The 12264-nt window shown below is 41.3% G+C and overlaps 1 protein-coding gene across 3 annotated transcripts in view; it reads right to left on the bottom strand.

Moving 5' to 3' along the window:
* ctdp1 (CTD (carboxy-terminal domain, RNA polymerase II, polypeptide A) phosphatase, subunit 1) overlaps window positions 1-5625 on the bottom strand; it is a 140859-nt gene extending 135234 nt beyond the window's left edge. For 2 of the 3 annotated variants that reach the window (XM_034704477.1, XM_034704476.1), the window contains exons 1-2: window positions 5119-5625; window positions 359-442 (exon numbers count right to left, since the gene is read on the bottom strand). In XM_034704477.1, coding sequence (XP_034560368.1) covers window positions 359-442; window positions 5119-5405 — 371 coding nt within the window. In that variant the 5' untranslated portion in view covers window positions 5406-5625. The remainder of the gene's footprint in view (window positions 1-358; window positions 443-5118) is intronic. The other variant, XM_034704475.1, reaches the window with a different exon arrangement.
* Between the last annotated feature and the right edge of the window lie 6639 nt (window positions 5626-12264).

Here is a 12264-nt window from a genome sequence, read left to right as displayed (position 1 = left end):
AAAAATAAGCATTTAGACGCGGTCAGGTGTCAGCCGGGAGCGCAACCGTGTCAGAATCAGTCCGGCAGCAGAGAAAAAAAGTGAGCGAGCGTCTCCGCTGTGAGCAACACTTTCAGTCAGCTGATTCTGAAACATGCTTTAAACTTAAAACACCTCCACTCAGCGAGTGACGATAGAGCAGCGCAAGAGACTTGTTGAACAAGCAGAGTATAATGCAGATAGCGCCTTCTACTGTTTAAAAATAATATCCAGATACAAATTTTGTTGAATGGATTTTAATCCACTCTTATTTGTAGCAATTTTTTACCGTCTTGCGATATATCCTTACATCCCTAGTGACTGCTTTGTGTTTCCTTACTGAGTCAGATCCTGGCCACATTCAGCACATAAACCCTTCATTACTATTGGATGGCTGCATTCCTCCACTCTGATGATTACACCCCTGAAAAAGAAGAAGAAAAACATTATTGTGAACACTTAAGTTTCATTTTATGTATCAGGAGAGGCTTTTTAGTTCATTATTGAATAGATTTAAACACATTATTAGGTGAATGTACAAATTACTTGCGAGCCTCAAAACTATATATTGAGATGCTCTTACTAAACACCTTGTAAATCTTGCCCACATGCTTTTGTTTACAGTATTGAACAGCTTGATATAAAGTATGTAAGTCAATCCTGGGCAAGTCACTTCTAGGGCCCTATGATTTCCACGTTCACGGATCACTGACGGAATCAAGGAATTGGCCAATAATAACGGAAGCTACTGTTAAACGCGGAATATTGCGGAAATTGACATAATGTGACTGAAATGCTGTCATCATGAGGAGAATGAACGTTTGTCTGGGGAAATGTTTCCGGGGACCGCTCATTCTTGGCCCCGCCCGTGCATCTCCTCACAAACAACTGGCAGCACTGTTTTTGTTTCTTCGGTTGTTACTGTTTGTCTACCTGTCTTTCTCTCTGCTAATACATATCTGTACAATTTGTTTGTTTGTGTCATGAAGGAAAATTTGATTCAGGGGAAAAAACACATTTGACATGGAATAACTTCTACATTTTTTAATGATTAATCGATAATTGATCTTTAAAATTTCTGAAGATCGATCACGGACAATAATTGAAATTGACATCCCTACTGTTCATTAATGTCCGGTATTAAAATCTCCGATGTAAGCACTCCGATATAAGCAATCCATTCCAGACTCTGCTCCAGCACTTCTATCCAGCAGCGCCCGAATCCAGCATGCAGAGCCCACGTTATCACAACAACAGCGTATGCTATGAGTAGGAGTGTTGTCGGCCATGTGGCAGTTTCTTACATTTAAGTCTGAAAAACATGTTGCAGCTGAGTGCAAAACTTGTCATGCACAAGTTTCCCGTGGTGGCACAGAAACGGGGAAGTTTAATACGACCCACCTCAATGCGCATTGAAGCAGCATTACAAAAAACAGCATGAGAACGTTCGCAATCTACCTCTGTGAGGCCGCTATTGAACGTAAGAACAATCGTTACATTACTGGAGTGCGTCTAATCTTTAGAAATAAAAGTGAAGCATTCTGTGACAGACTGAGTTATTATCTGAGGGGCTCAGTGTTAGCTTGGCAATACCTGCAGCAGGTGTGCTTTATGAACCAGCTCTCCCTGCCTCCATGCCTATGCTCCATGCATGTCTCACTTTCATTAATGATTTTTACCCCCCTGGTGTGCGTTAGCGACAAAGACACAACCGGGGGACGCTTGTTTACTATTTGACGTTTGACGTTTTTTGCCGCTCTCACTGTAAAAAGCTCCCGTCTAGAGCTTGATTTAATCCAGTTTGGTGAAACATCAGACACATTTAGTAAATTTGGATCAACTTCTTGTCATCAACAATGCAGATGCATTTCACAGTGCCATGAACGGACTGTCAAGTGCCTCTGTCACTGCGAGGTGCATTCAGGGACCGTCGTAAAAGTGCAATACAACCCTTATATTGTGTCCGTGGCATTTTTATTTGAATCAAGAGAATCAAAATATCTTCATAGTGGTCACATCAAGATTTTTTTCTTTTTACTTTTTAGCAGTGAGCGGCTGAATCATTAACTTAAGATATTACACAAAAGTGTTTGATTTATTGTTCTCTGTTTGAGTAATATCACTTGATCAAGCCTTTTCTAGCATTCCATACTTCAAAATAAAAGTATGTATGATTTGTGCTGATATTGTATCGGGTCGATATTGGTATCGGCCAAAATTCAAGGCTGCAATATCGGTATCGCATCGGAAGTGAAAAGGTTGTATTGGGACACCCCTACTTTATGTATTATCTAGTTCAAATTTTTGTCACTCTTTATTTCATTTTATTTATTATTATTTGTTTGTCTTTCTCTCTGCCGTTACTTATCTTTACCAATTGTTTGTTTCATTAAGTGGGTTTTAATTAGTATTGTATGATGCTGTTATCAAAATATTTGAATTTGTAAAATTGAAAAACTATAAATAATTTTTTTTTTTTTAAATAACAATAATGATAAGAAATGATAATACATAGCATTTGTTTTTATGTAATCACTTCACTCCTATTGAGGCATTTTAAATATGGGTGTATAGAAGAGAAATGGAGATTAGTTGTGCTCATTTAAATGCATACTGGTAGCACCATCCCTCTTATCAGGCTGCCCCAATAAGTCTCTAAAGATTCTTCAGCTAGTTCAAAACGCCGCAGCTCGAGTATTGACTAAAACTAGGAAGAGGGAGCACATTTCTCCAGTGTTAGCTTCTCTACACTGGCTCCCAATAAAATGTAGAATAGAATTTAAAATCCTTCTTTTAACCTACAAAGCCCTTAAAAATCAGGCACCCTCGTATCTTAAAGAGCTCATAGTGCCCTATTACCCCTCTAGAACTCTACGCTCCCAACATGCAGGCTTGCTAGTTGTACCTAAAGTCTCTAAAAGTAGTGTGGGAGGTAGAACCTTCAGTTATCAGGCCCCTCTCCTTTGGAATCATCTACCAGTCAGGGTCCGGGAGGCAGACACCCTCTCCACTTTTAAGAGTAGACTTAAAACTTTCCTTTTTGATAAAGCTTATAGTTAAGCTGGATCAGGCTTGGACCAGCTTTTGTCATGCTGCTATAGGCCTAGACTGCCGGGGGAACTGGCACACTGACACACTGGGATCCTAGCTCACCTTCTTCCCCCCAACCCCCTCATCACTTACTTTAACTCTGCCTGTCCCATTAAAGTTACTAACCATAGACCTTTCTGGAGTCCCTGAGCTCTCTTGTCTCGTAGATTCCTCTGAGCTGCCGTAGACGTCCTCCTGCTGTGGACGATCTGGACTCCAGCTGATACGGACGTGCTGGACTCCAGCGGCAACAGCTTCTACGACTCGTCTCATCACTATCACCTCTCTCTTACTCCCCTCTATCTGTCTTTCCAGACCCAACTCAGTCGAGGCATGATGGCTGTCTAACATGAGTCTGGTTCTGCCTGAGGTTTCTGCCTGTTAAAAGGAAGTTTTTCCTCACCACTGTAACTAGCTAAATACTGCGATGTGCAATGCTCATGATGGATTAAGGTGGGGTCATTTGACATAGTGTGGTCTAGACCTCCTATGTTTGTAAAAGCGTCTTGAGATAACGTTTGTTGTGATTTGGCGCTATACAAATAAAGATTGATTGATTGATTGATTGACCACTTGCTCCAAAGCACGTGCTGCTTCTCACTAATTTGTGTTATTATTATATTTTGTTATTTTGGGACTATAAGTGGACAGGTAGGAACAGGTAGAAGCAGGTAGGAGGTGGTGGTGCAACAGCGAGTAACTTTGAAAACTACAAACAGCTCTCTGTCAGACCACCTCAGTCTGTGTCCACATTAGAGATGTGACGTTCGCAAACGCGTCGTTCTTTAGAACAGCTCTTTTAAGTGTACGATGAGAGCCGATTCGCAGTTGCGAGCCGTTCATTTGGGAGCCATTTTCATATGCAGATTGCCCACGCTGCCTTCACGTATTCACCTGCTTGCGCCATGAGTCTTTTGTTTACACTTATTGTCTACACTTTGTTATTGTTTACATTGTTTTGATGTGGATTCAAGTCAAGGAGCTGAGCTCCTGTTTTTAAAGTAGTTCAGGTGAAGAAACACCAGGTGGTGTAGTACAATTTTGCATTCACATTTTCATAATGTCATAATTTTAATTCTAGTTGTATTTATATTTTTTATATACATATATATTTATACTATTTTTTTTTTCTGTATTGTTGAAATGTTCTTGTGTGGAAAATTTTGCAGTAAAGTTGTTTTGCACGGAAGTTATCTGTAGCCTGCATAGTTTTTATAGAGAAACACTTTATTTTATATTCTAAATAGTGATCTCACTGTGGAAGCATAGGGATATGGCATCATCTGTTTACAATGCCAAATGAAATTATAATCAATATTTCAGAATAATTCCCACCAATAGAGTATATATATTGGTGGGATGTGTGAGTTTGAATTGTTCTGATCCAAACATTATATTATAACTGCTACCAGTGATTGTTTCCTTGATAAAAACGAGTTACCCCTGGTTGACTTCTAAAACATAAATATATATATCAATGAGCCATTTGAAAGGAACGGCTCCTCAAGATCCGGTTCCCTTCAAAGAGCCATAAATCCCATCTCAAGTCCACATTTAGCACATGCGAGTATATTTGCATCAAGGCGTACAACACGACACAGCGCCGTACGTGATCTCCCTTCAAAATAAAAGCTCACGAGTGTTTTGCTGGTGAATTTAATGAAACAAAGTAACAGTGGCGCAGATACAGAAACATTAATTGATGGCAACAAATATGCTTTGACTTATATTGGATATGCACACTATTTTTTCAGTCTTTAACAGTTAAGAAACAGCTTCTTCTGTTTTATATATAATTTATTTTGAAAGTTTTGACCAAACGTCTCCTTTGTATTCACAGACTTGACAAGTAAGTGCTGTTTGAGTGCGGCTAACAAACAAGCTAACGTCAACACACCTACATATAAAGCAATGTTAGCTTGTTAGCTAGCTACTGCGGTACTGAGGGTGAAGTCGGGAACACGCAGAGCGGTACGAACCCCACAGCTGACAGGCAGCAGAGAGACTCACCCGGGGGGGATGACTTGACCCAGCTGACAGCAGAGCTCCTTTACTGCTCCAGCACGGTCCGATTTCACCTTCTTCACTGGCAGCCTGGGAGCTTCTGCCCCCTTCTCTTGAGGTATGGGGGCACACAGAGCAAGCACGGAATCCACCTTAACAAGTGACCCGGGCTTGACTTTCCACTCGAGGAGCCGCAGAGGGAGAGCTCCAGTCGGCCAGCGTATCTCTGCCACCTGCACCACGGGGCCCTGCGCCGCTGCACCGCCGCCTGAATCTGCTGGAGGTTCCTCCATCTGCCCTTCACGACCAAAACCTCCTTAGTTTTCAGCAACAGTCCTCTTAAATCCTACGCACTGGACCCCGCAGTATCCCGTGTACCATTAACACGTGTAAACTAACAGCTGCAAAGGAAATTAAAAGAAGCGCGCTCCCTGTGAGAGCACTGGAGCTTCCACTGTCAGCTCGGTTCGCTCTTCCCGCCCGTAAACAGGAAAGCGCAATACTGCAGCGATACAGCTTCCGGTAGACAGACCGGAGACATTAGACTGACGCACCGACCAGCTTTTCAAAATAAGATAAGATAAGATATACTTTATTTGTCCCCCGTTGGGGGAAATTCTTTAGATACAACAGCTTACAACACAGGACAGGGGAATACAACAATGTACTAACATAGTTAAAAAATATAATAACAATAATAATAGAAATTACAAGGATAAAATATAATATAATAAAATAAAATAAAATAAAGTAAAATTAAAATAAAATATGGCAACTATTACAGATATATACACACTATGTACACTTCTATCTGATAAATAGAAAAGGTAAGTTATTGCAAGATATTACTTTATTGATCCCGGGGGGGAATTCAGTTGTTGCAGCAACCCAGACATATGTACAATCAAGAATAAGTTTCAATACGTAAAATAAAATAAGTAAAAATCAAAATAGATAAATAAAGATAGAATACAATTTAGGTATATACAAATGTTACAAATGGAATTTAGATAAATACAAATGTTACAAATGGATTAAATAGAAGTAATTACAGGCAGTATTAAAAATGTTTCAGTAGTGACAGGTTGACATGGTGAGATTATGGTTGGTAATGACAGATTAAGCAATATGATAAATAAATATGGGTATATAATATGACCATAAGTTGTAGTAAACAATAATAATGTAATATAATAATATAATATAGCAAGATAATTATATAAAATAATGTAATATACATTATAATGTCATCAGCAGTTGGTACAGGATGAGATGATGGAGTGTGACAGACAATGCAGGGATGGTATGGATCTATTCATGGTGGGGGGGGGTCAGTGGTCAGCATGGTGCAGTCTGTGGCCTTCATTACTGTTTAACAGTCTAATGGCGGTAGGCACAAAGGAGCGCCTGAAGCGTTTAGTCTTGCACGGTGGTGGGATGATGCGCTGACTGAACGAGCTCCCCATCAGCCACAGCTCATCATGGAGAGGGTTAGAGGGTTGTCCAAGATGACTCGCAGTTTGTCCATCAACCTCCTCTCAGCAACTGACTTCAGACTGTCCAGCTCTAGACCAACCACAGAGCGGGCCTTCTTTACCAGCTTGTTGAGCTTGCTGGCCTCACCCGTCTTGATGCCTCCCCCCCAGCACACCACAGAAAGACCCACCAAAACACTAAAGCCATGAAGTTTATTCAAGCACATTAGAAACAACAATCTCACTGGATAAACTATCAGATTACACCTCTGACTATTTTTGGGTAGTATTTTGATTTATATATTTTACCTTTTTAATCTCGCTTTTAACTCAATCTTAATATTATAATAGTTTTATTTATTTACTTTTTTATAATTGTTTTTATTCACATTTAATCTTGTACACATGACACAAAACAAATAAACAATAAAACACAGGGGACAATTAAATTAACAGTAACACAAAACAAAAAAGAAACAAAAACAAGATCCACAAACAGAACAGAAAAAAATATGAAAATATGAGTCCAATGCGGAAGTGCTAAAAACTGCATCGAGGATCTGCTTGAGGATGGCTCAGGAAGTACCGGAAACCACATACACACCAATTCAAAAAAGACGATCTTTACAGCAGAAATAAACATGTTTACAGCCTTGTTCAAAAGACGAGTGTAGTCTGGATAGCTCATTTCTCGATCGGCACACACTGTACGGGGGTGAATTTTTTTCTAGCGCGGCAATGTCTAAGATATTGAGATTACGAGTCTTCAAACGAGAGGCACAGCTGACTTGATTGACAGGTGGGAACACTGTAGCTGTTGGCTAAGAGGCTCAAAGCCCGCCTCTTAACATCACAATCGCTCGATAACAGCAATATGGCTGCCACCGCTGATTGGCCTCAAAACAGCTCTTCAGAAACAAATGGGGGACGTCACGGATACTAAATCCATTATTTATACAGTCTATGGATCAAAATACTAAAGCCATGGAGTTTATTCAAGCACATTAGGAACAACTATCTCACTATCTACTAGTGGTGGACAAAGTACACGTCTTCATTACTTAAGTCAAAGTATAGATCCTCCTGGTCAAATATTGCTCCAATACAAGTGAAAGTTTTTCAGTCAGATTATTACTTGAGTTAAAGTACTGAAGTACTTGCTTTTAAAAATACTTAAGTATTCAAAATAATTCTTAAAAAAATCTCAAAACTTTTTTTTTTCAAAATAAATTAGTGCAGTCAAGAATACATAAGAGTACATTCTGTTACATTATGTTTATTTAGAAACCATTACTTGAAATCTCTAAAAACTATACCATGGAATAAAAACAGACACTAAGTTACTCCAAGCACAGACACCTTAGTTTGAAATGTTCATCTGGAATGAAACAAACGTTACGTAGCTCAACACGCTTTCTCAGGTTGGACAGTGAATGTTTGTATGTTTGGGCAGAGTGGGAAACAGGGAGAACATTTCAAACCATACGTATCATTCTTCATTTCAAAAACCTCTAACACGGGCTGAAGATATGGACATGGTTGCTCAGGTGGAGAATTATAGCCATCATTACCACCTCTACATGAACTGTCTGATCTGAGTGAAGTCTGCTCTGTGTTTGCTCCACGTTCAACCGTGGAGACGCACGATATACAGGTACGGCTAAACCACTGAGACAAACAGAACTACACAAACACAGTTTACTGTCTTAGGATCAGATTTCAGAAAAGATAAGGAGATTCATGAGCTGACTTCAAAGATAAAGTAGTGAGTAACTAAAGAACTGATAGAAATGTAGTGGAGTCAAAAGTACAATAATTGTCTTCTAAATGTAGTGGAGTAAAAGTAATAAGTTCCCCCCAAAAAATAACACTTAAGTAAATTACAGATACTCAAAAAATGTACTTAAGTACAGTACTCAAGTAAACAGTACCTTGTTACTGTCCACCCCTTGGAACTACCATCTCACACATCTCACATCTACTGAAACTGCACTTTTGTCAGTAACAGAATCGTTGCATATGGCTAAAGCAGTGGGTCAGTCCTCATTTCTCATGCTGCTGGATCTGTCTGCTGCTTTTGACGCAGTAAACCACCAAATCCACCCCTCCGGGTCTGCCCTCCAGTGGTGCAAGTCCTACCTCACAGGGAGATCTTTTAGAGTATCATGGAGAGGAGAAGTGTCCAATATGCATGGCTTATCAACAGGGGTACCTCAAGGGTCAGTGCTTGGTCCCCTCCTGTTCTCAATATACACCACATCACTTGGTGCAGTGATCCGCTCCCATGACTTTTCCTATCACTGCTATGCAGATGATACACAGCTTTTCCTGTCTTTTCCACCTGACGACACAACTGTCTCAGCTCGGATCTCATCCCGCCTTGCTGACATTTCTAAATGGATCAGGGAACGTCACCTAAAGCTCAACCTGTACAAGACTGAGCTTATTATCATTCCAGCCAGTCACACAGTTAAACCTCTGCAAATGATCCAGAACGCAGCAGCACGTCTGGTCTTCAACCAGCCTAAGACAGCTGATGTCACTCCCCTGCTCATTTCGCTACACTGGCTTCCAGTTGCAGCTCGCATCAGATACAAAACTCTAATCATGACTTACAAAGCAGTGACCAAAACCGCTCCAGTTTACCTGGAACCCCTCATCCAGGTCTACTCACCCGCTACGCTCAGTCTCTGAAAAGCGCCTAGTGCTTCCAGCACATAGACCTCAAAATCACTAGCTCGACTCTTCTCTTCTGTTGTCCCTAAATGGTGGAATGAATTGGCCAACTCCATTCGATCTGCAGAGTCCCTCTCTACTTTCAAAAGACAGCTAAAGACCCAGCTCTTTAGGAAGCACTATGCACTTAGCTGGACTGTTCTCCAATGTTGTCCCCAGTGGCAGATCATGTCGTCCAGCTACAATTGACTCACACTTTCCTGCTCTACTCTGGGAATCTGTGTTCAGCTCTTGAGTGACCCAGCACTTGGTACTTTGGTCATTATTGTGGTGATGTTAATTGTTGATGATGATAATGGAAGGTCTTAAATGGTTTGGTTGCCTCATTGTAGATGTTCCTTATTTAAAAAAAAAATATATATATTATTATTTACTTGTGTGCATTGCCTTTACACTGCTTGGCAGTACCAGCACCCAAATTGACTTGAAGCACTTTGTTACCCGTACTGATCTTGTTTCCTCTTGTCTAGATCTTTGCTTGTGTTGTTCTTGTTCTCGTATGTACGTCGCTTTGGATAAAAGCGTCTGCTTAATGACATTGTAACATTGTAACATTGTACATGCTCCCACTCGGTCAGATCTGCTCCCACTCGGTCAGATCATTCGGCACTACGGTCTCAATTTCTACTGTTACGCTGATGATACTCAGCTCTATCTCAGCACCTCACCATCCACCCAGCTTCCCCTCAGTCTCTAGTCAACTGCCTCCACGCCACAAAAACCTGGATGACAACTAAACTTCTCAAAGCTAACAGTAAAAAGACAGAGCTCATGGTTGTGGCCCCCAAGCCACTGCTCAGGAAGGTTAGAGATCTCCTCCTCCTTTTGGATGGCTGTTCCATCTCCCCATCTCCTGAAATCAGCAACCTGGGTGTCATTCTTGACTCCACCCTATCCTTCCAGTCACACATCAAATCTGTCACCAAGGCTGTTTTCGAAATGGCCTACCACATACTACTTACTAATGTAGTAGGCAGTAGGTACTGCCTACTACATACTGCGTTTGAATTTAGAATCAGAATCAGAATCAGGATCGGCTTTATTGGCCAGGTATGCTTGAACACACAAGGAATTTGACGTTCCTAACAGATTTGCCTCACTTAGCAACACACCTGCTAAGACTGTAAAGCCTCAGAAGGCTAGCACTCTGGTCATTGGAGACTCCATAGTCAGAAACGTGAACTTAGCAAGGCCAGCGGTGTTAGTCAAATGTCTCCCTGGGGCCAAAGCGGGTGATATCGAGGCAAATTTAAAACTGCTGGCAAAGGCTAAACATAGATTCAGAAAGATCATAATTCATGTTGGCGTTAACGACTCCCGGCGACGCGAGTCAGAAATAACGAAGCTTAATGTGGGGTCGGTGTGTGCTTTAGCTAAAACGATGTCTGACTCAGTAATTTTCTCTGGACCCCTTCCTACTCAGCCCGGTGATGAGTTGTTTAGCCGCACCTCATCACTCAGCCACTGGCCGTTGGGTTGGTGTCCGCAGAACGGCGTGGGATTCATTGATAACTGGAGATCGTTTTGGGGCAAACCTGGTCTGATTAGCCGAGATGGCATTCATCCTACTTCGGATGGTGCCGTCCATTTAACGAGAAACATGGCAGATTTTATTAGTTTAGAAAAGTGACAACCCAGAGTGCAGACCAGGAAGCAAAGCTGCAGTCCTACACGCTCCTCTGCACTTCCTTTGGGGAGCCACTGTTTATATCACATAAAGGCTGTTTCCGAAATCGCCTACTATACTAGCAGTACGTACTGATTTGTCCAAAATTCAGTATGTAGTAAGTAGTATGTGAACAAGAGCAAAATCTGCAGTATGCCAAAACTCCCCGGATGTCTACTGATTCGGGAAAATATCTCAGTGTGCATCGGACCAGTCTTCCTCGCGTACTGTTTCCCATAATGCACAGCGCTCGTTCTGCTTTTTCTTTTTCCTCATTTTTTGACGGGAGGAAATCCGTTTTTGGGTGCTGTGAAAGTTATCAAATTACATATAAACCACTTCCTAACTTTTTAAATCATAAATGGATGCTAAATAAGCTTTTTATTTATCGGCTTCGCTGTTGTTTACTTCCGCTTTCCGAAACCGGAAATCCAGCGAAGTCTGGCTCAGCATGCTGCATGACAGATCGAACAGAACAGTCATACTACATACTAAATTCAAACGCAGTATGTAGTAGGCAATACCTACTGCCTACTACATTAGTAAGTGGTATGTAGCAGGCCGTTTCGGAAACAGCCAGAGACTGTGTCTGTCCCCCGACTGAGACCCTTCTTGTTAAACAATCCAAACATCAAAGGAGTAAAGCAAAACAATCTGATTAAAATTAGAACCTTGAATGCAGCTGAACAGAATAATATTAAAATTAAATGTGGTTTACTGAATGTTAGATCACTGTCTGCTTGTCATAGACACTGCTGGAGCAGCCTGCTCCTCCTAGCCCCACCCCCTCTGCTCTCTCCTGCTCACACACCTGCAACCTGTTGGTAATCACCCCCTAGTATATAAGCCAGCCAGTTCCGTTGCTGGTTGCCAGATTGTTATGTGTGCTCCTGCCTGTTTGTGTTTTGGCCTGCTGTGTTTTCTTTTGTCTCCTTAGAAATTTGACCACTGCCTGTTGGCCTGTTTTGCGATTTGCCTGCCGTGAATAAATCAATTTTCTTCCTTAAATCTGCTCTTGGGTCCTTCCTGAACTGTGACACTGCTAACGCTGTTTTCATAAACGAGATTATATCAGATAATCTCTTTGATATATTCTCACTAACTGAAACCTGGCTGGGTGAGAATGAATACCTTAGTTTAAATGAAGCCACTCCTAGTCACCTTAATGCTCAAAACCCTCGAGTAATTGGCCGAGGCGGTGGAGTGGCAGCTATTTTTAATTCTAGTTTTCAGATTAACCCTAGACCCAAACTGGGCTGTTGCTCCTTTGAAGGC

The sequence above is a fragment of the Notolabrus celidotus genome, chromosome 16 (genome assembly GCF_009762535.1).
Source record: "Notolabrus celidotus isolate fNotCel1 chromosome 16, fNotCel1.pri, whole genome shotgun sequence".
Lineage (NCBI taxonomy): Eukaryota > Metazoa > Chordata > Actinopteri > Labriformes > Labridae > Notolabrus > Notolabrus celidotus.
The sequence above is the reverse complement of the archived record's forward strand: the minus strand, read 5'-3'. Positions and strand labels throughout refer to the sequence as shown.